The sequence below is a fragment of the Ptychodera flava genome, unplaced genomic scaffold (assembly GCF_041260155.1).
Source record: "Ptychodera flava strain L36383 unplaced genomic scaffold, AS_Pfla_20210202 Scaffold_55__1_contigs__length_887147_pilon, whole genome shotgun sequence".
NCBI lineage: Eukaryota > Metazoa > Hemichordata > Enteropneusta > Ptychoderidae > Ptychodera > Ptychodera flava.
In genome coordinates, this window is record NW_027248377.1 from 49700 (window position 1) to 77604 (window position 27905).

At 38.3% G+C, this 27905-nt stretch overlaps 2 protein-coding genes across 3 annotated transcripts in view; one reads left to right on the plus strand and one right to left on the minus strand.

The window, feature by feature from the left end:
- The first annotated feature begins 2625 nt into the window (after positions 1–2625).
- LOC139128483 (transcription termination factor 3, mitochondrial-like) overlaps positions 2626–27905 on the plus strand; it is a 38083-nt gene continuing 12803 nt past the window's right edge. Inside the window, exon 1 of one of the 2 annotated variants that reach the window (XM_070694253.1) lies at positions 2626–2653. The gene's annotated coding sequence lies outside the window, so the exon portion shown is untranslated. Of the gene's footprint in view, positions 2727–27905 lie in introns of both variants that reach the window. The other variant, XM_070694254.1, reaches the window with a different exon arrangement.
- On the minus strand, positions 11733–27688 carry LOC139128482 (uncharacterized). Its single transcript, XM_070694252.1, has 8 exons — positions 27542–27688; positions 26237–26317; positions 25271–25467; positions 16083–16340; positions 14987–15097; positions 14177–14352; positions 13332–13545; positions 11733–12882 (listed from the first exon to the last, which is right to left on the minus strand). Exons 4-8 carry the CDS (start codon positions 16170–16172, stop codon positions 12067–12069), a joined length of 1407 nt encoding a protein of 468 aa, XP_070550353.1. The 5' UTR covers positions 16173–16340; positions 25271–25467; positions 26237–26317; positions 27542–27688; the 3' UTR covers positions 11733–12066.

Genomic DNA, 27905 nt, shown 5'->3' on the forward strand with positions numbered 1-27905 from the left:
AACACCTTTTACAAAATCGCTGGTGGTTGGCTGGGACACTTTCAGCTCAAGTTTCATTGTCACCATGATGGTTAAAATACATGTAATTTGAATATCAAAATAGAATTGGCTAGTTCAAGGAGGTAGTGTATGTTGCACTGTACATGCATATGGGTACTGGCTCTTCTGATTGGCCTTTCACTCATATACCGGTATGTCATAGATATTTGTGTGATGGGAGGGGGGGGGGGCCTGAAGGTTAGCGTGCACAGTACACCTACAATATACACTGGACAATCAATGGAACGTCCCAAATACATGTAGACATGCAATGTGAACAAACCAATTGCAGAAGTGAACAAATGTGGTCAACTTTTATAAGTCACAGAAACGATATATGATCATGATCAAGTGGGTGGCCAAAGTTGAGAAGTTAGAAAAGACAAATAGTAATTGCTTGTGCAGAGACTTTGGTGAAAAGTACGAGCAAGTGTACCCATCAAGTCTTTTTACAAAAAATCCCATGATATTAATCATAGGTCACAAGTCCTATTGTCTCTGTCGGTATCATCATCATCAGGACGGATTTTGGCAAGAATTCCTTTAGGCCCCCTCATACCTTGAAATCACTTCAGTGTTTTTGCTAAGGTTGGGGAACATTGGTAAATGATTTGGGAACCTTGGTAACATTTCTACTGTCCTCTGATCTGATTGCATTGATATACCAAGGGGAACCCCGGTAACATTTACAGGGTACCGGCCTTAACAAAAACAAGTTTGCACTTTAATCACAGACGTTCTTTGGAAGAACACATCAACAACTTTTGGAGGGGTTAGGAATTAAAGTTAGGGATTAGTTTTAAACTTTACGGCCATGATACGGCTTTTTGCGAGGGCCCGTACGCTGTACGATCAAGGGCCGCAAAAGCCGTATCAGGGCCGTAAAGGTTTTATCATATACCTTATGAAATGGTAAACGTGTAGTTTACATAATATTCAACATTGTTTGGGAGATAAAAATGCGTGCGATATCAAAATTCATCGCCATTTGTGTCAGTTTTTCATAAATACGATGGCCGCTTCCCGTCGCGGATTGACATGCATAATGACGTCATTTGTTTACCAGCAGAATTCTAGAACGCGCAAAGCAACATCCGTACTGTACGTGACCAACAGAGATCAAGGCTGAAATCGAGATGTTAGAAGGACAAAAGCGTGTTGTCAGTTTCTGGTAATTTATACTGAACAGGCACGCACTTAGTATACACAGGATTTCACTAGAATTTAGAAATAAAAGCCGATGTCACCTGCACGGCTCCACTGTCGCCACGCGCAACTACGATCTGAACGAGCAGACGTTTCCTAATCTCGCGCTGGCTTGTGTACGAATGGAACGTTTGCAGATAGCAGCGCGCGTAGTAACCAGAATCGAAATAGTTCCGAAATGCACGCGATTGCCCATTTTTGGACACCGGGCCGGGGCGTATCAATACGTAAAAAAAATGCACGGATCTGAGGGCGCTTTCTCCCATAGCTTTACACAGGCACGTGAATGTAGGTATATGATAATAGGGTTTATATACTTATTAAGATCATCCCTAAGAACATGTCTAGCAAATATCAAAGCTATCAGACTAGTAGTAGTTTTTGAGACACAAATTTTTTGGCCAAAATGGTAAAAATTGCCCGAAAAGTACAGAATTGCAGATTTCATCATAATTTCAAATTAGGAGAACCTCTACTAGGAACCTCTATACCGAATATCAAAGCTATCAGACAAGTAGCAAAACGTCGTAAAATTGGCCTCAAAAATAGAAATTTTCATATTTCATCACAACTTGCACAATCTAATTAAAGACATCCCTGGGGACATCTACTCCAAATATTAAAGGAATCAGACTGGCCGTTTTGAAGAAAAAGCTTGGGAATGTAAAAAGTTGATGGAGCTGAACGACGGACGACAGACGACGGACGCCGCCACACATCCACCTTATGCTTCGCGTCGCTGACATCGAAGCTAAAAAGTGAATCGCTTCAAAAATACCGCACTTGTATATTCTACCTGTAACCATTAACACACAATAATTTTCGGGCAATGCCACCGTAATATTATATAAGAACTGAGCAGGCAAATCTATATATAGTGTATCAACCGTAAATCCCACACACCTTGCGATAGAAATGTGTGTTGACTATGCCGAGATGTCAATCACTATATTCAAAGATGAACCATAAACGTTTACCTTGTAAATGCGAAGTATACGGCTGTAAGTACAGATACCGACAGAAGTGTGATTGTGTGCGGTTTGTAGAAAAATTCTAGCGTAATATCGTCGACTTGCTGCTCGTTGATGAGTGGAAAATGGTCACTTAATTCTGAACCTGAGCGACGATGTCCCTTTCTTGCCATTGCTCTCGTTCGGCAGAATAAAATGAATAAAAGGCCCCTTAACTTTGCGCTAAACGTAAGATTATGTCGATTTTTAACTGCTATTGTGAGCCAAGAATAGTGGTAATATTTAGAGAGATATTTTCTATTGGAAAACAAACTTCTAAGAAAAAATATTCATTTGCCCCAATACTTCATCCACAAATGATTGAACTCAGTTCTGACAACAGATACTGGACTACTATTACATAGCAGTTAGGGGGTTCAAAATATGGCGACGTGCAGGTGAGTCATGTGAAACAGTCTACGGGTAACTCTTCCTTTGCTTTTTACGCAAATGATCACGCGAAGGCAACCGGCACGTACTTATATTTTCATTTTTTTTTTCAAGAATTCAAATAATTACTGACTTTATTCCTAATACAAGCTATGGTCATCGGCGCATGATTACATGCACCCACGGTTCGGAGGGACCGTGCATCATGATCATGAACCCAGCTGCAGTACAGTACAGCTCGAGGTTTTGCCTGGGTATCTGGGTCGGACGGCGAAACCTCGAGTCGAGCTATATACTGTACTGCAGCTAGCACAAACCTTGCCGCAGTTTTGTAGCCCCGCAACTCCCCTTTGAATATTTTTTGTGTGGGGAGGTGTCCAGGTGCACTTCACCCCAAAAAACTGAGGAGTGATGTCAATGTACAAAAAGTAGTGCACCTAGTACACAAGTGCTTGTTGGTCAGACAGACTGTCCAGTGAACAAGTGTCTTTGATGTACAATATACTGTATCTGTCAGGCAATATCACAACTATCATTTCCATAAGTCCTTCAAGATTTGAGAGCAGCTGGACTCTGAAATGCCATGTGCCATATTACCGCCAAGAACACACAAGCCTGTATATGAGCAACAATTTAACTGTGTGATACTGGGCTGCACTCCTCCTAGAATCTTACTGTGGTTTTACGACTTATCCGGACACCAAACTTGCTAATTACCCAGCAACTTCGCTGATGATATTGAGACTTTGATCAGTAATTACCAAAGCACTTTGGTAATTCACCTCAAACTTGATACTTGATCTGTATGCAGTAACTCCATGGGTGGCAAAGTGTAAACACTGCCGGTGTTCTGCTATCAATCCTGCTGCCATCTATCCTGACATTTCTTATTTGCATATATAAATATGCGTGCATGGGCAACGTGTTTCTATTGATATGCAAATGAGATGATAGATAGCAGCTATACCTGCCATCTATTTTCCCCTGCTATCTATCCTTCCAGGCGTACCGTCAAAGCTCCGTATGTGGTACTCAGTTTTATTCATTATTGGCAAAGAGTCGCTCATGTTATTCATTGCAAAAGATGCTGATGTAAGTGAAATATATCTTTGCAAGGAAACTGTGACAACTATGGCAAGGTTGTCGGCCGATTCATCAAGTTGTTCGCTGTACTCCATGGCTGATCTGTAATAGCCTAGGACACGGTCCCTCCTTGTGGAGTGACCGTGGATCACAGGCGCTTCAATTAGGTTGCAGTGACGGGTATATCAATCACGGGATCGATAGATTGAGCCGAAAATCGATCTGTTTAGCAGACTACCCGGCTAAGGAGCGCCTATGCCGTGGGTAGACTACCAGTCATCGATGTAGCCCTAAATTAGTGCTGTGCATTGTTCAATTTGCCACAGAAAACAAATCTTTTAGGAAACGTTCGATTTTGTTTTTGTATCTCATGTATACTTTTGTCAAATGTTGTCTTCTTGGGGTTGCAATCAAGACAAACAATCAATGAAACTATATACACTATACTGATTACAGTTTCGGAAAAAAACCCAAAGGATATCTGTGCCAGGTACTCTGCAATGAATTGAGCTTGATCCTGGGTACTACAGTGCATTGAGTTTACACTAAATAATTAATCTCCTTACCACATAATATCAAATATAAATCTTTTCTTCGTTCATACCAAGTCAGAGTTTACAATTTAATGGCCGTATATCTTCCCATTGGTAAACTTATTTTATACAAAAGCTTATAATGCACATGGAAAGGAATTTTTTATAAACGACCAAAACCATGACTCAATTCAATTTTATTAAACCTTGTGAATTTTTCATTCCAAAGCACAGAGCTATGAACATCAAGGTTGCATGTCATTGATAATTCACAATAATTTTTTAACAACTCAAACTATTGAAAGTAACGCTAACCCCCTGCCTTTGTTACTTTAGTGTATTTTGATAATACTGTGCTTTATTCCTTTTTGTATCATAAGTTATACTCTGAGGTAACGAACAATGTCATCTAAACCACACGTCTATATATATATCTCTAGCCTTAAATTTAAAATCTCACATGCCATTGGAAGGATAGTTAGCAGGCGGAAAAGCTGGTAGACTAGCTGCCATCTATCCTCCCCTGCCACCTATCTGTCCATAAATGCCACCCATTCTATCATTGCCACCTATTCTACCATTACCATATATCTCCCTACAATTTACTCATTTTTGTAATGGAAGGATAGATGGCAGGTGGAAGCTGGCAGTCTAGCTGCCATATATCCCCCTGCCACCTATTCTACCATTGCAACTAATTCTACCATTGCTACATATCACCCTACAGTTTACTCATATAAGACTGCAATGGAAGGATAGATGGCAGGCAGAATAGCTGGCAGAGTATCTGCCATCTATCCTCCCCTGCCATCTATTCTACCATTGCCACCTATGCTACCATTGCTACCTATTCTACCATTGCTACATATCTCCCTACAATTTACTCATATAAGATTGCAATGGAAGGATAGATGGCAGGCAGAACAGCTGGCAGACTAGCTGCCATCTATCCTCCCCTGCCACTAATTCTACCATTGCCACCTATTCTACCATTGCTGTAAATCTCCCTACAATTTACTCAGTTAAGATTGCAATGGAAGGATAGATGGCAGGCAGAACAGCTGGCAGACTAGCTGCCATCTATCCTCCCCTGCCACCTATTCTACCATTGCCAACTATTCTACCATTGCTACATATCTCCCTACAGTTTACTCATATAAGACTGCAATGGAAGGATAGATGGCAGGCAGAAAAGCTGGCATTGAAGCTGCCATCTATCTTCCCCTGCCACTATCTATTCTACCATTGCCAACTATTCTACCATTGCTACATATCTCCCTACAGTTTACTCATATAAGACTGCAATGGAAGGATAGATGGCAGGCAGAAAAGCAGGCAGAAAGCTGCCATCTATCCTCCCCTGCCACCTATTCTACCATTGCTGTAAATCTCCCTACAATTTACTCAGTTAAGATTGCAATGGAAGGATAGATGGCAGGCAGAAAAGCAGGCAGAAAGCTGCCATCTATCCTCCCCTGCCACCTATTCTACCATTGCCACCTATTCTACCATTGCTACATATCTCCCTACAATTTACTCATATAAGACTGCAATGGAAAGATAGAGGGCAGGCAGAACAGCTGGCAGAGAAGCTGCCATCTATCCTCCCCTGCCACTAATTCTACCATTGCCACCTATTCTACCATTGCTGTAAATCTCCCTACAATTTACTCAGTTAAGATTGCAATGGAAGGATAGATGGCAGGCAGAACAGCTGGCAGACTAGCTGCCATCTATCCTCCCCTGCCACCTATTCTACCATTGCCAACTATTCTACCATTGCTACATATCTCCCTACAGTTTACTCATATAAGACTGCAATGGAAGGATAGATGGCAGGCAGAAAGCAGGCAGAAGCTTCCATCTATCTTCCCCTGCCACCTATTCTACCATTGCCAACTATTCTACCATTGCTACATATCTCCCTACAGTTTACTCATATAAGACTGCAATGGAAGGATAGATGGCAGGCAGAAAAGCAGGCAGAAAGCTGCCATCTATCCTCCCCTGCCACCTATTCTACCATTGCTATAAATCTCCCTACAATTTACTCAGTTAAGATTGCAATGGAAGGATAGATGGCAGGCATAAAAGCAGGCAGAAAGCTGCCATCTATCCTCCCCTGCCACCTATTCTACCATTGCTACCTATTCTATTCTACCATTGCTACATATCTCCCTACAGTTAACTCATATAAGACTGCAATGGAAAGATAGAGGGCAGGCAGAACAGCTGGCAGACTAGCTGCCATCTATCCTCCCCTGCCACTAATTCTACCATTGCCACCTATTCTACCATTGCTGTAAATCTCCCTACAATTTACTCAGTTAAGATTGCAATGGAAGGATAGATGGCAGGCAGAACAGCTGGCAGACTAGCTGCCATCTATCCTCCCCTGCCACCTATTCTACCATTGCCAACTATTCTACCATTGCTACATATCTCCCTACAGTTTACTCATATAAGACTGCAATGGAAGGATAGATGGCAGGCAGAAAAGCAGGCAGAAAGCTGCCATCTATCCTCCCCTGCCACCTATTCTACCATTGCCACCTATTCTACCATTGCTACATATCTCCCTACAGTTTACTCATATAAGACTGCAATGGAAGGATAGATGGCAGGCAGAAAAGCAGGCAGAAAGCTGCCATCTATCCTCCCCTGCCACCTATTCTACCATTGCTACATATCTCCCTACAGTTTACTCATATAAGATTGCAATGGAAGGATAGATGGCAGGCAGAAAAGCAGGCAGAAAGCTGCCATCTATCCTCCCCTGCCACCTATTCTACCATTGCCACCTATTCTACCATTGCTACATATCTCCCTACAGTTTACTCATATAAGACTGCAATGGAAGGATAGATGGCAGGCAGAAAAGCTGGCAGAGTAGCTGCCATCCATCCTCCCCTGCCACCTATTCTACCATTGCTACCTATTCTACCATTGCTACATATCTCCCTACAATTTACTCATATAAGACTGCAATGGAAGGATAGATGGCAGGCAGAAAAGCTGGCAGAAAGCTGCCATCTATCCTCCCCTGCCACCTATTCTACCATTGCTACCTATTCTACCATTGCTACATATCTCCCTACAGTTTACTCATATAAGACTGCAATGGAAGGATAGATGGCAGGCAGAATAGCTGGCAGAGTAGCTGCCATCTATCCTCCCCTGCCACCTATTCTACCATTGCCACCTATTCTACCATTGCTACCTATTCTACCATTGCTACATATCTCCCTACAATTTACTCATATAAGACTGCAATGGAAAGATAGAGGGCAGGCAGAACAGCTGGCAGAGAAGCTGCCATCTATCCTCCCCTGCCACATTCTACCATTGCCACCTATTCTACCATCTCCCTACAATTTACTCAGTTAAGATTGCAATGGAAGGATAGATGGCAGGCAGAACAGCTGGCAGACTAGCTGCCATCTATCCTCCCCTGCCACCTATTCTACCATTGCCACCTATTCTACCATTGCTACATATCTCCCTACAGTTTACTCATATAAGACTGCAATGGAAGGATAGATGGCAGGCGGAATAGCTGGCAGAGTAGCTGCCATCTATCCTCCCCTGCCACCTATTCTACCATTGCCACCTATTCTACCATTGCTACATATCTCCCTACAGTTTACTCATATAAGACTGCAATGGAAGGATAGATGGCAGGCAGAACAGCTGGCAGAGTAGCTGCCATCTATCCTCCCCTGCCACCTATTCTACCATTGCCACCTATTCTACCATTGCTACATATCTCCCTACAGTTTACTCATATAAGACTGCAATGGAAGGATAGATGGCAGGCGGAATAGCTGGCAGAGTAGCTGCCATCTATCCTCCCCTGCCACCTATTCTACCATTGCCACCTATTCTACCATTGCTACATATCTCCCTACAATTTACTCAGTTAAGATTGCAATGGAAGGATAGATGGCAGGCAGAACAGCTGGCAGGGTAGCTGCCATCTATCCTCCCCTGCCACCTATTCTACCATTGCCACCTATTCTACCATCTCCCTACAATTTACTCAGTTAAGATTGCAATGGAAGGATAGATGGCAGGCAGAACAGCTGGCAGACTAGCTGCCATCTATCCTCCCCTGCCACTAATTTTACCACTGCCACCTATTCTACCATTGCTGTAAATCTCCCTACAATTTACTCAGTTAAGATTGCAATGGAAGGATAGATGGCAGGCAGAACAGCTGGCAGACTAGCTGCCATGTATCCTCCCCTGCCACTAATTCTACCATTGCCACATATTCTACCATTGCTACATATCTCCCTACAGTTTACTCATATAAGACTGCAATGGAAGGATAGATGGCAGGCGGAAAAGCTGGCAGAGTAGCTGCCATCTATCCTCCCCTGCCACCTATTCTACCATTGCCACCTATTCTACCATTGCTATATATCTCCCTACAATTTACTCAGTTAAGATTGCAATGGAAGGATAGATGGCAGGCAGAATAGCTGGCAGAGTAGCTGCCATCTATCCTCCCCTGCCACCTATTCTACCATTGCCACCTATTCTTCCGTTGCTACATATCTCCCTACAATTTACTCAGTGAGGATTGCAATGGAAGGATAGATGGCAGGCAGAATAGCTGGCAAAGTTACTGCCATCTATCCTCCCCTGCCACCTATTCTACCATTGCCACCTATGCTACCATTGCTACATATTCTACCATTGCTGTATATCTCCGTACAATTTACTCATATAAGAATGCAATTGAAGGATAGACGGAAGGTGGAATAGCTGGCATATATAGTAGCAGCTATCTATCTTCCCCTACCACCTGTCTTCCCATTGCCACCTATTCTACCATTAGCTATGCTACCATTGCTTTATATCTCTGATTTTCAAATGATGTAAGAGTACACTCACATACAAAGTTAGTCTTTTGCTTGTTATTGATTAATACAGAATATGTGTGATCAATTTTTCATACTTAAGTTTGTATTTTAAACAACTTCAGATCAAATTACTATTTTGTCAATATAATGACACAGTACAATTCTTGGCAAGTTTTTTCAATGTAAATTGAGCGAATTTAAAAGGGGAAATAATGAGTAAATATTTAAAATATACATTTGCACTATATCATAATCCCAATTATGTTTTGAAAATTCACCGTAAACAATGCAACTTACCCTGGCATATAGGTGAAATAGTGCAGCTCATTATTTACTATGTCTTAACAGTTAAACAGGCCAACAAGTAAAGGAGACTGGATCAATAGAAAAAGGAAAATACTGTACTCAAAGTCCTAAAAATTACAGTATCATATACAGTTCATGAAATTAACGTCGGTTTGATGGTCTGAGACAGACAGATTTCTGGTAAGGTCAAAAGTTTTAGTAACATGTCGGTCCTTGTGACCAACTGGAGTTTGGAATAAGTGATGAAAATTTCTCTGTCAAGGCCTGTAACAGTTTGTAATGCTGATGATAACTATGAATCTGTAGGGGTTGGCAAATCTACTAGCTGGAGGTCACAGGCTTAGCCTAACAGTTTTTACCACCAGGCAAGTAATTTTTGGTGCTTAACTAGTGATTTTGGTCCAGTACATGTAGTATGCTGTGTGAGTACACCTTTGCAGCATTCAAAAATACAGGCCTTTCAAAGATCAAAGTAAAAACAGTTTGGCAGTAAATTTTGTTGTTGTCACAAGTGAAATTCTTCGAATGAAAAGATAATTCATTTGGATGGTGCTGTATGTGGGAGATGTAGTCGCTAGTGTCAATAATAAAAACAAACATCTGTCGCAACAGTGTTTGTTTGTTTGCTCATGCATGTTTATTTGTTATGTATAGTAATTGCTATATACAATAAAGAACCAACAGTTTCTTTGTGTTCATATTTGTCAATAAAGAATGGTGTTTGTTTGTTGTTTACAAATATAGTCTATAAATGATACTTAAAAAGTTTCTAATACAATCCCACATATGAAATACAGCAGACCACATCTTTGCCATATGGAGTAAGCACTCATGTGTATCCACTTTCTCTCTGGATCCTCTTTCTAGTGAGATTAAAATTATTTCAATATTTCTGACTTTGAATTATGGAATTCAGACTTCATTGACAGTAAGGGCCATGATCTTTTTGAGATTGCAGATAATGTAGATGATTCATGATCATTCTCTTACACAATACTATGTAAACAATATTCCCTATGGAGTGAATATACTTACTGACTCTATAAAAGCCTCACTAGCTTTATCTTTTAGCATTATTTTTATGATTTTTCTTTCAAGCTAGAATAAGTTTGTGAGAATGTACTAATTTAGGTGTGTGTGTATACATTTATTATCATCTACCAGTACCCTCTGGGACTGTATATGCAATTTTGAGACTGTAAATGCAATTTTGAACTAGATAAAGATTACACTGCAATTAAACATTTGCCCAAACATAAAATCTAAGCCCCAAGCTAAAAAAGCAAAAACTGTGAATACAGTACATATCTGCACTGAAATCTCCGTATAAACTGCACAGAGTGGTCCAATGTAATGCATAGGGGTGAATGTTTTCAACTGTGACATTGTATATTGTTTTTTTTTGTAATATTACCAACTTTTAAACATAGCACCAATGAAACGTGGCTCACATTTGATTCCATGTGGCAGGCCAGAGTGAGTATACTTTGTTAGCCCTCGGAACATGCATACAGAGTTTAAAAGCCACCAGTTACTTCAGAGAAAATTTTTTTCACCAAAAATGAGAAAAATTTCCCGAAAAATACAAATCTGAAAATTTCACCACAGTTTTAAGAAATGACAGAAGACAATACAAGAATCAAAGGTATCGCGTTTCAAAGTAATCCAACATGAACTTTGGGAGAGAATGATTTTTTGACCAAAAATTGGAAAAATTGCCTACAAAATACAACTATCAAAATTTCACTACAATTGTAAAAATTGTAGTGAAAGTCACCATAAACAACCTGCATTCATGGTTTCCACCAAATCTAGCATGTGGTTACAGAATTTTAGTGTTTGCTTCATTTTCTCTTTTATTGCCTCGTTTGCATATTTTTGACACTGACATGTTCTTTTGAACAAATTCACATCTCCACCCCTGGGTGCACCTGTACACAGAATACTAAGATGGTGCTGTGGTTTAGGAGTTTTTGATGCAGATGGACATACATCTACACATACTAGCATACATACATATAAACATACAGACACTGCCAACCTACCATATAAGCTCTTTTTGGTACCTAATATGCAAGATGTGAGCTAAAAATGGCAGGAAATCAAAATGACCAATAAAATTTTAATTTAATTGTCAAATATTTCACAAATGGTTCCTAAGGCAGTAAAAGCCCTTATCCTTTTAGAGGGTACAATTCAGAGAAAACCAGGAGTGAATAGGAGGCTCTTTTGAGGTCAACAAATTTCAACATTGAGAGCTAGTGGGGCTTTAATAATAGGACACAAACAATTAAAGATTCGTTGCAGTCTCTTTTATTGCAATGTGTTGAAAAGAATTAAATATTTTATTACAACATTCAAACGCATAGTATTGAGGGACAGAGTGCTCACTTTAACAGTAATACTGGTACTTTTATTGCAGTATGTTGACAAGAATTATATTTTTTTATACAACATTCAAAAGCATACTATTGAGGGACACAGTGTTGACTTTAATGGTAATACAGGTTGTTAATGAGAGCAATTTACTATAAAGTTGTGTGAAATCATCTATTTGTGGATGATGTAAACCCTGAACTGAGCTATGTACTGTATATTCAATATGGTCTAAAGTGTCCTAACAATGCCATCCTACAGCCTACACTTACTGCATGTAAATACATGCTGTGGATCACACCACACAGTCTCTGGCACCCTCTCACATGTGCCATGGTACCAGTCCTTGCACTTTGTACATAATACCATATCAGCTTGCCCAACATCTGGCTGTCTGCAGTGGCAGTAGAGTTTCACATCCTTGCTTTTGCAGCTGCTGTTGGTTCGGCGACGTCGAGCACATGGGAACTCATCCAGTTTCCCTTGCCGGAATGAGTGAACTAGATGACCCCTCATTTGGTCTTGCTGCCAGGAAAATTCTGCAGGGTTGTTTCCATGGCACAGAGCTGTGGCGTTAGCTATGGCAAATAGTCCGCAGTCATCGCAACCGACTTGCTTATGAATAGTTGGCCACTGGATCGTCATCTTCTTTCTGCTGGTGTACAGCATCCATGCAATGGCTCGCTCAGCATTGCCATCAAGGGAAGACGCCATGGAGTCGTACACCTTGACCGTACCTTCTTGGCAGTTGAAATTAGAGATGGTGATCCAGTGGTTGCGGTGGATGTTGAGTATCTGGACAAATGGATAATCCGGAGTTCCCACAAAAACTCCTGCGGTGATGACTCCAACATCTTGTAACCCGTCCACAGCTGGAAATTGCTCCTGAAGAAGTGCCTGGCTATGGTTGATTGCTGAGTCTGTCAGCCACTGTCCAGGTGTCTCAATGTCCCTCACCATTAGATCCAGATTCTGATGGTTTCCCATTGCTCTCTTCACTTTCATCTTTTCTGGATTACGCTGTTTTGTTGTGGTTTTCACATATATCAGCTCTGCCTCCTTATTATCAACCTACAAGACACGAAAAATGAAAGCTGTTAATTTAATCTCAGCTTTAGGGTTTGTCAATCTCATACTTATTCATATACATGCATGATGACAAATGTAAAATGAAAGTACTTAACTAGCTAAATACTAAGTAAACAACACATGATTATTTTGTGTGATGATGGTGGGCATGAAAATAGTTTGAAGATGAAGAAGTAAAGGAAGAGGGAGAGGGTAGCAAACTGTAGAAGCATATGTCATATGATTGGTTTTGCATTTTTCACATCTACTTCAGGCCCTGCAGTGCTAGCACAAACTGTAATACATTGTATGACGTAAATTTATGCAATATGCAATCAGTACATTGTGACCATTTGTGGTGTGAAAAATTAAAGAGTTCACAACAACAAGTCAACTATGATTGTGGTGTTTCAAACTGCTGAGGTAATCTTATAGCACAATATTCAACTTACAGTTGAAACTGATTCAGAATCATGATCACCAGAGCTTGGTTCGATGACTGCATGGTCTTTAACTCCTGAGTGTTTTGCCTTGTCGGATGTGATCATGGGTGTCTTCTCTGATAAGTAAGGTTTCAAGTGGTCATAAGCTACACTTCTACCAAGAACATCACCAGTTTTGGAGTTACGCAGTGTAACAAGGTTTCCTTTTTCAATTCCTTCAATTCTGTAGGGGAGAAAGGAAAAACACACCCATTAATAAATCATCATGCAGTCTTGTATAAATGTCAGGGAATAAGTCAATTCCCCAAAACATGCTAACGCTACCACACATATTATGCTAAATCATTCTCAACAGGGATGTAGAAAATAGCCGGCAGCCGGCAAAAACAGCTAGCTGTCAGCTAAAATTTGCCGATAGTAAAAATTTAGTTTAAATAAAAAATCAGAACATTTTGCACAAACTTAATGTGCACATACACTACTTGCAACTGCCTGTACTTTTATTTTTGCCACTTGTAAACAAAAATTTCTACATCGTTGCTCAAAAGTATAACCTGACAGAGCCACACAATAATTACAAGCCTTTACCTCAATCATTACAATGAATGTATTGACATAACTGGTAATACAGACACTGAATTTCTAAAGTTTGACTTTGTTTGAAAATTACTAACATATGTATCAGCATGAAGTTGATCAGAACAATGGTACCATGCCTTACTATATGATGCATGACTGCCCACGTTTATCCATGAAGAGCATACAAGTAAAAGACAAGAAAAAGGTACTGTATCATCACGATAGCATCTTCTGGCTCTGCTAAACAGATGATAATTGTGTTATATAATACTTACATGTACGGTCCAGTCCATTCTGCCTCCATCTTGCCTCCCTGCCTGCCACGCTTTCTTGCATTTAATTTCAAAACTTCATCTCCTTTCTTGAATTTAAATGTCTTAACACCTCTCTTCAGCCTCTTTCTGTAAGACTCTTTCTGCTTCTCTTGGCTTGCTTCAATGTTTTCTAAAACCTGATAAAACATATAAACATGTTGAAATTGTAGAAACATTGTACCTGTACCTTGTTTAAATATCCAAAGATGACACAGCCTTTGCAAATCTCATGAAGGCAATAGGATCCATGGAAAATTTGGTGCAATAAAACATTGCTGACTAATCTTACTGTTTTGAAAAAAGAGCTAGCTATATACAACTCGATTGCACAACTTAACACCTAGTATTCTACTCTGGGTTGGTAACACTGCTGGTGGACAGAATTGTCCCCGAGGTTATCGTTCGCCCAGTTAAAGCGATGAAATTCGTTTCTTCGCTTGGTAAAGTGTGTATGTGCGATGTATGATAGTGAGCATGCGTGCGTGAGTGCTTCACAAACTCTACAACGTGTTGAGCGGTCTCAGTCAGAAAAATGTAACAACTTAGCCGTCTATTGAACCACTCTTTTCTGGGAGTGGAGATTTAGCCGAGCGGTTCTGTCTGTGGCCTCTCAGCTAGGCGACTGATGCCGTATGTTGAGGGTTTGAATCCGATTGAAAACTAGCTGTATTCAATGGGACTATATATAGCTTGGATATTTGTTTTGTGTCAATTAAATTATAGTGGCTGCCTGCCTGATGACTGGCAAAAACAGTAAATCACAAACCATACCTGCTTATGCAATGATCCCAATTTCTCTGATACTGACTGGGTGTACATCTCTCTGTCATCATCATCACATGGTTCCACTGCAACACTGTTTGAACGGTGGATATAATCAACCTGAATAAAGAAATTAAAGATGTTACTTACAAAAACATGAAACATCATTCTTGTTCATTTTATTAAGGAACACTGCATTATTTAAACAATGTTATTGCTGAAAGACTGGAATAGTCAAACATCAAGACCAGTATTGTGCAGTGAAACCTGTCCTTACAGACACCTCTCCAATCAAGGTACCTTTTTACTAAGGGGCAGACCCACATTCGCAGACGCTTATCTTTAACCTGATTTTTCACCATTAAAATGAATCTTTAACCCGACATGTGGTATATTTTTGGGTAGCTCGACAATTGAAATGTGTGTTTTTGAGTTTTTTTCACTTAAAAAAGTGTAAGTACGAGAGGGTGATGGCCATTGGTGAGCCGTTTACTGCAATCAATAGCAGGGTAAAGTGTGTAAAAAACTGTCTTGGATTTTTGATACTCCCTGTTTTGTTTTTGCACAATTAGCCTTGAAAGTGAGGGGCCGTGGATAATTAAAACATGTGCACAGTAAACAAAACGTCTATGTTTAGGGGGGAGGGGGTTTGACTGTATTTCACTACAAGTTTTCATATCTCAACTTCTCTCTACACGTTTTTATGTATTGTAAAATATCATGCTGTATTGTTTTGCGTGTACCAGGCCAGTACGGCACTGGCCCTACACCAGCACTTTTTGGACATACCGTTAGTACACGTGGTTCAGTGCACCAGTAAAATAATGTAACAATAAGTTTGGATACAATCTTTCATTTCATTCTGTTGGTTGCGTTATCGTTGGGTTGGCGCTGAACAGAGTGATTTCATAGCGATTTAATTATGGTAATTATGGTATGCAGACACAGTATGTGGTTTGGTTGAATTTTCGCACTTCCAAAATTTCTTTAAAGGGAGGGGGGGGGGGTTTGAGGCTAAATGCGTGTACATGTTTTAATTATCCAAGGCCTCTTAATTGACAGATTTCACTGTAATTACCAGATAATGTGCTTTGAAAACACTCACCTCTGATGGCAAATTAGCTGCTCTATTGTACATAAGCATGAACGGAGTGTACTTCGTAGTTGTATGTTCGGTGGTCCTGATACCAAACATAGCTGGCTCCAGCAGATCATCCCAATCATCCTGGTTATCATTCACCAGTTTACTGATAGCTCTCTTGATGGTACAGTTCGTACTTTCAGCCAATCCATTTGTTTGCGGATGATAAGCTGCTGTCAGTCTGTGCTTTATTCCAAATTTCTCGCAGATAAGATCATTCACCTACAGACAAAATATATAAAAAAATGATTTGTTAAGAATTATTTCCAGGAGAAATAGCATCTCTACTTTCAGGGAGTGTTTTTTTGTCCCAAGTCTTTCAAAACGCCATAAAACACTATGTATTATACTGATACTTTTATCAGATTTTAAGCATTATTCCTAACTTGAAACTTTACAAAATTATGACTTTTATATTTTTCTATTTTCTCAGATGGCATTTTTATCACTACATTTGTGATACCTTTCTTTGCAACAATCACTGTGGTCTGAGTATGGAAGGGTTCCTATGAGCATCTTGTCTTTTGTTTTGTTATACTTAAAAAAAACAAAAACAAACATAATTATTTATGATTTACTTTAAAAATTACATCACTCTAATTAGGAAAGTTCATTACATAAGCAATTACAAATTAATTAACATGAACTGATAAATGTCTTTTTCACTGTTAAAGCAATGTGAGCTTAACATCTGTACCAAATTTCATGAAATTTGATGAAGTATTTCTTGACATATCAGCATAATTACAAGCTTACATTATTGACATGATACTGCTACATGCCATGAAACAAATTGATGTGCATATGTATGAAATAGATCAATGTCCTTGTTCCAACTTTGAATGATTCCGGATGGAAATATGCCTGAATTATGGCTCTGTACATGAAAAAATCAAAACAAAATGGCTGCCATGCAGCTATATTTGATCATACTGTCTAACATGTCAACATGCATGACATAAGTCAATGTCCTTGTACAAACTTTGAATAAAATCGGTTGATTCATGCCTGAGTTATGGCTAAGGACATGAAAAAATTGTAACAAAATGGCTGCCATGCCGCCATATTGGATCATATCATAAAACAAATTGACATACATATGTATGACATAAGTCAATGTCATTGTACCAACTTTGAATAAAATCAGTTGAGATATGCCTACATGAGTTATGGCTCCGTACATGAAAAATTCGTAACAAAATGGCTGCATGGCATCCATACTGGATTGTATCACAAAACAAATCAATGTGCATATGTATGACATAGGTCAATGTCCTTGTACCAACTTTGAATAAAATCGATTGAGACACGTCTGAGTTATGGCTACGGATATGAAAAAATTGTAACAAACTTCGTCAAAATTGTAACAAAATATGGCCGCCATGCAGCCATATTGGATCATATCGTGAAACAAATTGACAAGCATATGTATGACATAGGTCAATATCCTTGTACCAACTTAGAATAAAATCGGTTGAAACATGTCTGAGTTATGGATCTGCACATGAAAAAATCGTAATAAAATGGCCGCAAGGTGGCCATTTTGGATCAGATCACAAAACAAATCAACGTGCATATGTATGACATATGAAGTAATCCTTGTACAAAGTTTGAATGAAATCGTTCCAGGCATCTCTGAGATATCTGCATGAATGGACGGATGGATGCACGCACGGACATGACCAAACTTAACGTCCCCCCACACGGTGTCCGTGGGGACTAAAAAAAGCATGTCACTGCATCATTTTTGTAAGGAACCGAGGATGAGAAACAAAAAATTTTTTTGCCTTAATACCTGGTATCTTATTGTCATTTAGGGAATAGAAGTAGACAACATTGCTGCATTGAACTAAATATTGAAAAATGCAGGTCTACATTGTTACTTTCACTGTCTTACATTTCAGTATTTTCACTGGAAATAAAGATAATATGACACCTCGGTCACTCAAATGATTAGCGACAGCATTCCCGGCTTTGACCTATAACAGTGATTCATATACTGTATCACTTCATACAATATTAGACAATTTTGGGACCAATCCTGGCAGGTGTAGCATGCTAGCAGGGTATGCTTACCCATTCCAGACACCTGGTACCACCACTAACTATCAGTGGTTCAGGATGGTCCTACTTAAATTTGTAAATCTAAAATGTCCCATGGACCTGGTAATGTATTACCTTGAATGAAAATGATTATTGGACCAGTTTAATGTCATATTGCTTCAATTGATTGTTCAATTATGATCGATTCAAGAAATACAGTGAGATTTAGGGTGTTCTTGGATGGCCTAATCATTAAGGAGTTTTAAAGTCTGCGATAATTATTGCATGAGAAAATGTTTTTCAAAATGAGAATTTTTTAGCACACCATTCTCATTTTTGAGAATATTACCTGCTTACCCAGAGGAAATACAGGCTTTATATACAATTTAGTCGCATTTGTAATAGTAATTACAGAGGTTGTAATTATTACCTTGTTGACAAATTCTCTTCCTTGGTCTGTCAGGATGTTAAGAGGAATACCATATCTGGAAAAAGAAAAAGTAAATTTAATAACAATAAGTTAAACTCTGACAAATACTACAATAAAAATCTTTCAAACTGCAGAACCTAATTAGCCAAGGAGTTGTTTTAATTGACATGTGTAAGTGATTTTACATTCATTAACACAGCAGGGCTTGATGTGGTCTTGTTTACATTTTTTCATGTAATTAGTTAGCCACACACTCCGTTATACAACACACCAGGGCCACTCCGCACATGTCAGAGAGAGAATCATAAACAAATCACCACAATTTGCAATGTCAATGCAATGCGTCTCTGCTTTAGTCCTGATCAATTGTAGCTAGTGTTTGAATACACTAGAATAAGTATACTTGGTTTACTATTCATATTTCCTGACAGTCACATTACAATGGAAGCAAAGCCCTTACAAGTGAGCATGACAGTTCAAGTAGGTTTGGAAAAAAGAATTTGGAAAATAACCTTGCTGGCCATGACATTTCTCTGGCTGCCAGCTTCTAATGAAAAGCCCACTTCAGATAGCAAAATGTGTATGACTATTGTTTCCAGAAAGAAAAGTTTACTCAAAGTTACCTGTAAAATGTTGAACAAATACATTTTGCAACACACTCTGCTGACTTCTGCGGGATAGCAAATGCCTCTGGCCATTTGGTAAAGTAGTCGGTCAATGTCAGCACATATTTATTACCACTCTTGGTTGTAGTCAAGGGGCCGAACAGGTCAAGTCCCAACATATACCAGGGTTCTTTCACTTTTATTGGTGTTAGTTCTGGTACCATGGTCTTCACTTTCACAAAGCGCTGACATTTGTCACATTTCTCAATCTGAAATACAAACAGAGACAGATAGTACCCTATTGCATCAGTAGATCAGTCTACCTGTATGATAGCTAACCACCAGTGGTCAGTGTCCTGTAATCACTGTTATTTTTCACCTCTGGAAGAATAAAATTTGTCTTGCATTCCATAGTAATAGTACATTAGGTGGCATTACAGTTACCAGACGACATATTGTTAAACCGAAATTTCTCAATCAATGTTTATATTATGCATATCTACGTATCATAACAAAACTCTTTCTATGAATTTCATTTCTTTGACATAAAGTTACTACCGTAAGTGTGCCTTTGTTTTGGGTCTAAAAAAAAATAATTTGGTAAATTTTACTTAAAAGAGTATAAGTCCATTTGCAAAGAATCAATCGACTGACAAATATGCTAAATTCCACTTGTATATATTATCTAAAACAAGTTATCTCAAATTTTTGACTGTAATTTTTTTTCACTTTGTGTGGTCTTACTACATGCAATGTATAGGAAATCAAAATTTTCATTAGGATGATAATCTTATAGAAAAGAGGGCCTGGCAAAAAAGTGATAGTAAATCTCACATTAATATATAGTACTCCACTGTATAGACTTAAGTAGCTAAACAAAGTAGCATCAGTGACACTTTTTTAACAGCACAGTTTGAGATATTAACAACTCTGAAACACTTAAAATCAATTAGATGAACATGGAAGTGGGAATGCCTCTTAGGGAGCTTTTACACCTTTACCATTCATTATAATAAGGAACTGTACATGACATAACAGTGCGGATGCAGATATGCATTTTTTGCTTTGTTGCTAAGCATGCCTATGCCAAGTTCCATCGTTGCTAGGGGATTATGGAATGCGCTTTAGCGCAACATCAGACTCAATGCGCAAAGGTTCAGGTAAGTAGAGCTCTCTAAATGTTCATTTAATTTTGCCCAGCAAGTTTGAGATTGAGTATTTTATGGGATGTAATTGCAAGAAAAATGGCCTCCAATCAAAAATGACCGTTGATGCCATGTTTCACCCTATGTGAAAATTTGACAAAAGAAATTAACATTGGTAACAACAGTTGAGTGCATTATCGGGAGAAAGTTGTCAGTAGTATGACCTGCTTTTAGTCTCATGGTTTTATCTCGCACAGTTCTAGTAATTTCATACAATTTTATGTCAAAGAATATAATCTGCAAATATCACTTCTGGAGGTCATTTGACAATATGATAGTGTTTGAAATGCAGACAACTGAAAACCAGAAGTACATTAACTTTCCAGGCAATATATTGACAACTTTGTTCACAATATCTTCATTAATATATGGTCATTATTCCAGTTATTTGCAAGGGAACTGAGTTGCAGCCAGGAATTTTAAACCCAGGGACAGTGTGTCCCACTACCGTTTATTTTGAGGAAATCTTGCACATTTTGGGGACAACATGCACCAGTTGTCAATCAAATTTTGTACTATTTTGTAACAAATTAGTTTCATAAAACAAAATTCAAGCTTATGGGGCGCTGCGTCGCTACGCTTGATTTCAGGTAAGTATAATTGTAGCAGTATACTTTATCTGCCACCAAACAGTGCCAAGTCAGACTACAAGTACGTCATAATATCAAGTGCAGTGTTCTAATTACTTCTAATCACAGCTCTGAAAGTATGTAAATATACATCAAAAGAATTTATGCAAAATAAAGGTCATCGTCAGTAGCCAATATTACTTGCAGACTACACCCAACACATGTGCCCAAGGTGACCCACAGTTTGCGTACGTGAGAATGAGGGACAATGGATTCGGTTTTAGGGACACTGTCGCAGGGACACGTCCTGGCTGCAACACTGGGATATCTAGCAAGCAGTGTTGACGGAAACTTGTGACACAAATACACACCACAACATACGGTATAAAATGTTAATCACTGCAATTCTCAACATACATACACACACACACACACACAGGGTTCAACATTCACACTTGCCCCCTATCTAAAGTCCAGTAATTTTCTTTAAGGACCAGTAAAATGCTTTCATGGGTATGATATTAGTCCGATAGCGATTTTCGGTATAATTGTTTTAACAACAAATAAAGGCTGCCCTATACCTTTTATTTTGAGGTGAGCGATTGCTCAGCTCACCTATCTCTTGTCCAACGCAAAGTCGGTGTAATATTTACTCTAATCCTCTCCTATCGATGCTCTTAGCACAGTGTAGCTTGTAAAATTATGCTAATTTCCATGTTTGGTATGAATTATGTCTCAGCACATAGATTCTAGCTATGAAATAGACCGTTGGTGCGACAATGAGATAAAATAATACTAGTTCATTGAGTGTTATTCTATTGGTAATTTCAGTGTATCAGTGTCAGACCTGACGACAATATCGAGTGCCTCCATGAATAGCATTGCTATGGTTCCATACTTCAATTTCTTCAACTGATACAGAATTTACATGTACACAAATGTACATACTACAGCCCTTCATTCTCCGTTTTCTAGGCTTTAATTTCTTTTGTAGCATTCAAAAAACAAATGTTTTATTCTGTCGCAGCAAGATTTAATAGGAAAAATATGCGCAATAAATGCAGATCATGTTATCGAGGGTTAGAGCATAGAGACAATGCCAACAACATGAATCTATGGCACTACACATCACCACTCGTGAAAACAAATGCACAATTTCTGATAAAACAGTTTAGCCTGTGCGATAGCTAGGTCTTGAGGCTGTTTGACAGCTTAAAATAAGTAAAATGGCTGTGAAAAGTTGGACAGACACCTGTACTTCTATGACAGAGATTGCGAAACGATCAATTCATGATACTGTGGAAAACCTTAAAAGACATAAAATTTTCTTGACATTTTGGCCTAGGACAGCGAGAGTTCGGCTCTGCATGTCTATCGTAAGATGGTACCTTTTGAAATCATTGGCCACCATTCTTTCCTCTTCCGATAGTGCACAAGATGAATCATGCACCTTGACATTGCTGTGTTAACTTCACTCTATTTTATGAAATGTAAACTTAATATCACGTCCATATATCACTGTAACAATCAGCCTTGTAAAATTTTGTTTAGGAAAAAGTAACATTCATGTTTTAGCAGGCAGCAAGCAAACAAAACATTAACTTGACCATGGACTGCTGACTGCACGATTGAGTTTAATAAATGACTAAAATTTAGTCATTGTATTTGGCGTATGCTAAACTATGGAGGTAAAAAAATGCATCCATATTAAAGCCAAACATGTTTGTCAACAGCACTGTTCTCTCAGTAGATTTTTTCTAAGTGTCAGTTTTTCTACTATGCATACTGTTTACTATTTTGAAAAGACGTGTATGAAAAAAAAGCATGAAAAATTTACGATACTTTGCCTTTTAAAGTATAATTTCTTCATGAATGCTACAGAGGCCACATTTATGCATATATTAAATTTGAAAGTGAGCCAATAAGCCATGAAAATTTTGGTGGGAGAATACAGCTTATCCTATTCAATACATCACATAAAAATAAAAATCCAGTACTTCCCCCTTCCCAAATACATAACAATGCAATAGAGTCTGTAATTAATGCTTTGTAATACATGTAATTCATGTACTCCCGTGTCAGCACAGCTATCCAGTTACCGGTAGTCTCCAAATTTCAGCGGAGCTATTCAGTTACTCTAGTTCGCCAGCCATTTCAAATCACAAGCACTTGCTTGGATGATTTCAAGAGAGTGAGTGAAGTTTAGCTTTCCTGCCATTTTCAAAAGCCTTACTTCCCGAGCTCGACTGTCGAAGGACAGTAGAGCAGCACTACTACACTATCTGAAAGGACCACCAAATTTCTGGCAGGACCACCACATCAAATTTGTTACTGGTCCTGCGGGATAGTTAGTTTTTTACATGAGTGTCAGACCATGATGTCACACACACACACACAAATACATACATACACATACATACATACATACATATACACATACATTCATACATACATATACATACATACATACACACACATACATACATACATATGTACACACAGACAGATACATGTAGCTAACACCAGTGTCAAAGACCTAAAATCCCTGATAATTACCCAGCAATTACAGTATTTGGATTCAGTCCACTCTAAAAGTAAATAATTGAGTTCAGGAATTTGTTTTTAAAAAAATTACATAAAAAATTTCTAGGTTACCGTATCAACAACTTACCATAATCAGTCAACGTACCTGACTATCAAAGCTTGCTAACCAGTTGATTTTAAGAAACACAAATTTCACTTAAAATGTCACAAATATCTTCAAAAACTCAGATCCACTGATTTTGGCATAATTTCAATGAGTTTCATTTATGTTATCCATTATTTATCTTTTCTCATTATGAGAAAGACCTATATAGAAAATGTTAAAGCTGTCTGACAATAACTTTTAAAAAAAGGTTCACTTTCAAATTTGAAAAGTTGTTTATCTTTAAATACCAATTTAGGTATTTCACCACTATTTCAATAAAAAAGAGAAGGTAATCCCCATGGACCTCTATACCAAATATCAAAGCTTTCTGAGGGGGCTTTCATTGCAGACAATTTGCAAATAATTGTTGACCAAAACAAGACAAAAATTGCCTTGAAGTTAAAAATACAAGCTTCCATATTCCCTCATCATTTTGACAAATCTGACTTAGAGTTATTCTAAGGGGCCTGTATACCAAATATTGCAGCTGTTTGACTATAGAACTTTCACAGCAGAAGGTGTACACCAAATTTGACAAATATTGCCTAGAGTTTCAGCTTTGTATATTTCATCATGATTGCAACAAAGCTCAAAAAATGGATATTTGTGGACATGTCTATTAACTATCAAAGCTGGCTAATAAGCCCTTTGAAGGAAGATAACTTTTTAAGCCTTTTTGACCAGCAGTTAAGAAGTAGTAGATTTTTTACCAAAATTGGCCCTGTTTTGCTAATTTGTATATTTTCAACAACGTCATGAAAATGAAAATATCCCAGCCAGCTGAATTCCACAACACATCGACATATCATATATCAAGTCTGTAAGTACTGTAGTTTTAAAATAATTGAGTTCACAGACATTCTAATAGACATTCATACATACATACATACATACATGCATAAATACAAACACTTGTATACATACATACATACATACATACATACATACATACATACATACATACAGAACAGATCCCATCCCAATAGCTTCTATAGACAATAGTCTATAACAGCTAAAAAGCACTCTAATCTGTGTCTGTCCAAGAATTCTTGGAAATCAATGAATGATTTCTTATTGCTAACCAAACAAGTTCTGTTCCATTGCCACAGTCAAAAAAGTGTTGCTAATTTGAAATTGACGGATTTCTTTTCTGAATATAATACAAAAAGCAGGTGTTTATCGAGCCAGAGTGATGGGAAATGACATTCACCATAGTTAGTGGAATGAGTTTTTACATATTTACTCAATTAACTGAATCAATGTATTTTGATAGTTTCTTTTTGCTGATTATGTGACACTAAAAAGAATGAATGTAAAAAAAATTCACAATAAAAGAAGTTACTTTTTTGATAGTTTTCCCCATAAACGTAAATGTTCAGGGCATGGTTTTGTTGATAATGTGAATGAATTTCATTAGTTCTCAGGACAGATCTGAGTTTCCAGGAGTACTTTTAAATTCAAGCATTTCCAGGAGCGGTCTAGCAGTTTTCTAGATTCTCTCTATTGACAAATTTGTTGACACACACAGACAGACATTAATCAACCACAAAATCTACGCATGAGCGCTTTGTTGTTGACAGTGAGGCTAAAAAGAATACATAAATAACTCACCCAACTTCTAACATCTGATGACAAATTCCTCCAATAGTACCGGGCATTGATCTTCTTAATAGTTTTCTTCTGGCCTAGGTGGGCTCCAATGGCTGAATCGTGCGCCTCCCGAAATACTTCTTTCCTTTCTTCCTCTGTAAGCAGTACACGACGCCTCTCCTTTCGGCTGGGACCAACATACCAAAGGCAATCATCAACTGTAACGTAATGAAAAATATGCATCATGCAAGTTGACTCAATAACCTGATAGCACAGTCATAAGAGAGGCTGTGTAATATACTGTACACTTTCTTATATTACACTCCATAAATATTGTTGTAACTTATAATATTTTTAGCTACTTTTATTCTGTATATAAGTATGTTGTAAGGGCATTTTATGTCCGGCATGTTCAAATCTCAAATCAATAGTAAAACATTTTACACAATATTGTTTTGTTTCCAGGTCTTAATTCAAACAGCTGTGACTTTCGTTTTCCTGTCAAGGAAGAAGCGAAATGTGCACATACGCTGATATGAGGGAATGTTTGCATCAGAAGTTTTTTCAACTTGAAATTTATTCTAGGTTACCTTACATCCATTGTCTCACAAACTTCACCTGATCAATTTTCCAGACACAAGAAGTTAATTGTAATGTAAAAATGCGCTAACTTAGCAATAAATTACATCTTGTGAAAGAAATTTGCTCTTACAGGAAGCTTAGAATCTGCTAGAATCCTGACAAGTATGTATTTATCAATTTGGTACATAACCTTGCAATGTTCAGTCTATCTCAATTTCTGACAAACTGGGTGACAATTAACCATCTATCTATGAAACCAGAGAGGTAGACCACATACCGTACAGGCCTAATTTGTATAGGAAGATAGTGCTGATGGACAATAGCATACTGCTTTTTTTAACTAATGCACTCATATTAGTTTGCAAAATGTCCATGTTACAATGTGAACAAGGAGTGATATCTTACCTCCTTCATACACGAATGATTTTGTGTAATCTTTGAATGTCTTCCTGTGAGTGGTGGTCTGAATGCTGTCTGGATACTGTCCTGTGGAGAAAAAGAACTTAACATCATTAGTGTTGAACAACTGCTTCATATTTACTATGGTGTACAAAAACTTACTAGCAATGACAAACAATTGCAATTTGGTTTATACTATGTACTTGCTGAAAATTACAAATGAAAAGGTATGATCAATCAATAACTATTTTCTCCAAACTAGACTAAATAAAAAGAAAGAAACTTGTGGACCAAAAGTTCAGATCAAAAACAAAATGATAATGTTTAGTGCTGAGATTAGAGCACAATTTGATCTACAATTAATAAGTTGAGTCAAATATACTTTAGCTCTGAAGCTGAAGAGAATGTGTTACCAGTGCAACAACAAACAATTAAACGGTAAGCAACCAAATAACTTCAATATACGTCTAAAAACAGTGATCTATGGACTTGAGTTAACTTAGTAACTAAAGTTGTAAAGAAAAACTAAAGTTCGAAAACGCTTTGTTTGAGATGCTGGCTTGTTGTATCGTATTCTGATGATGACCAAGACGCTGTGTAGTATCGCTTCTGGTGTCGAATTCAGAATGAGTAAATTGCAGTTCATACTATGATTTTAGAGGCACTCATATCACGTGTTCACTTATAATAACCCAATGACATTGCTCGCCACTCACATTTTGACAGCTACAGTCCATTGCGATTCGTCAAATATGTGGTAAAACGCATCGCATCGTTCCCGTCTTGCCACACTCCCATCATTAAACTTGTTGATCGCATTTTGACAAACCTACCCCACGTGCCGAAAGATCAGAAAAGGAAAAACAATGAATGAATAGACACGATGTGACTGTATCAATCGTTTGAGCAAAGGCCTAATGGAACTGAACTCTTTGAATGCCGCGGAGTATGTTGAGCTGCAGGTGTCACAAAAACGCCGACTTCACACTTTTCATAAAAGGGTAAAAGAGCTGCTTGTTTATCAGCATTTGTGTTAACGTGCGGCAAAATCACAGTCAAACGCAAACGATCTACCGCACATCTTGTTCTTCGCATTGATTTCTGCACGATCACAGTATCCGTAGAATCAGTCCTTAAAAATCTCAAAAATGATAAATCACGATGATTACCAACAGATGCTTACATCATGGAGGTAGGTCTCTGCTACCTCCATGCATATATTATTTAGTCGCAGGATCGACGATGCGTTGTCTCGTCGATCGGTCTGAATTGGATGTACAGATGACATGCAGATGGTAAACATGTACTTACGAATTTTGTAAAAGATCTCTAGATCTCTTAGAGTTGATTCGGTAACTGGTGACCAGCCAAATATCGGTGAGCGCAAAAAAGTCAGCTTGCATACACTGGATACTGGATAGATTGAAATGCACGCTGCGTCTGTGAAAAGTGTATGGTTTCATTGACAAGTTGCATCACATCCCCGGTTCACATCACATCATCTGTTTGAGTAAAACGACTTATCTTGGCGTCTTCGCGATGTTGAAGCACCTAATTTCATTGATCATTATCACAAATGATCTGTGAAATGGTGATAAAACACCGTTTTCACGTACATTCAGTGCAGCATGATACTCGTCGCAACGGAATGATAGATTGAATGGGGTCCTTCATT

Excerpts from the sequence above, each read along its gene's own strand:
- LOC139128482 (XM_070694252.1), bottom strand. The coding sequence starts at position 16,172 with ATGTTTGGTATCAGGACCACCGAACATACAACTACGAAGTACACTCCG. Across the intron at positions 14,353-14,986 it reads TGGGATCATTGCATAAGCAG|GTTTTAGAAAACATTGAAGC; the intron begins GTATGGTTTGTG and ends ATGTTTTATCAG. Across the intron at positions 13,546-14,176 it reads GAATGGACTGGACCGTACAT|AATTGAAGGAATTGAAAAAG; the intron begins GTAAGTATTATA and ends TCTCCCCTACAG.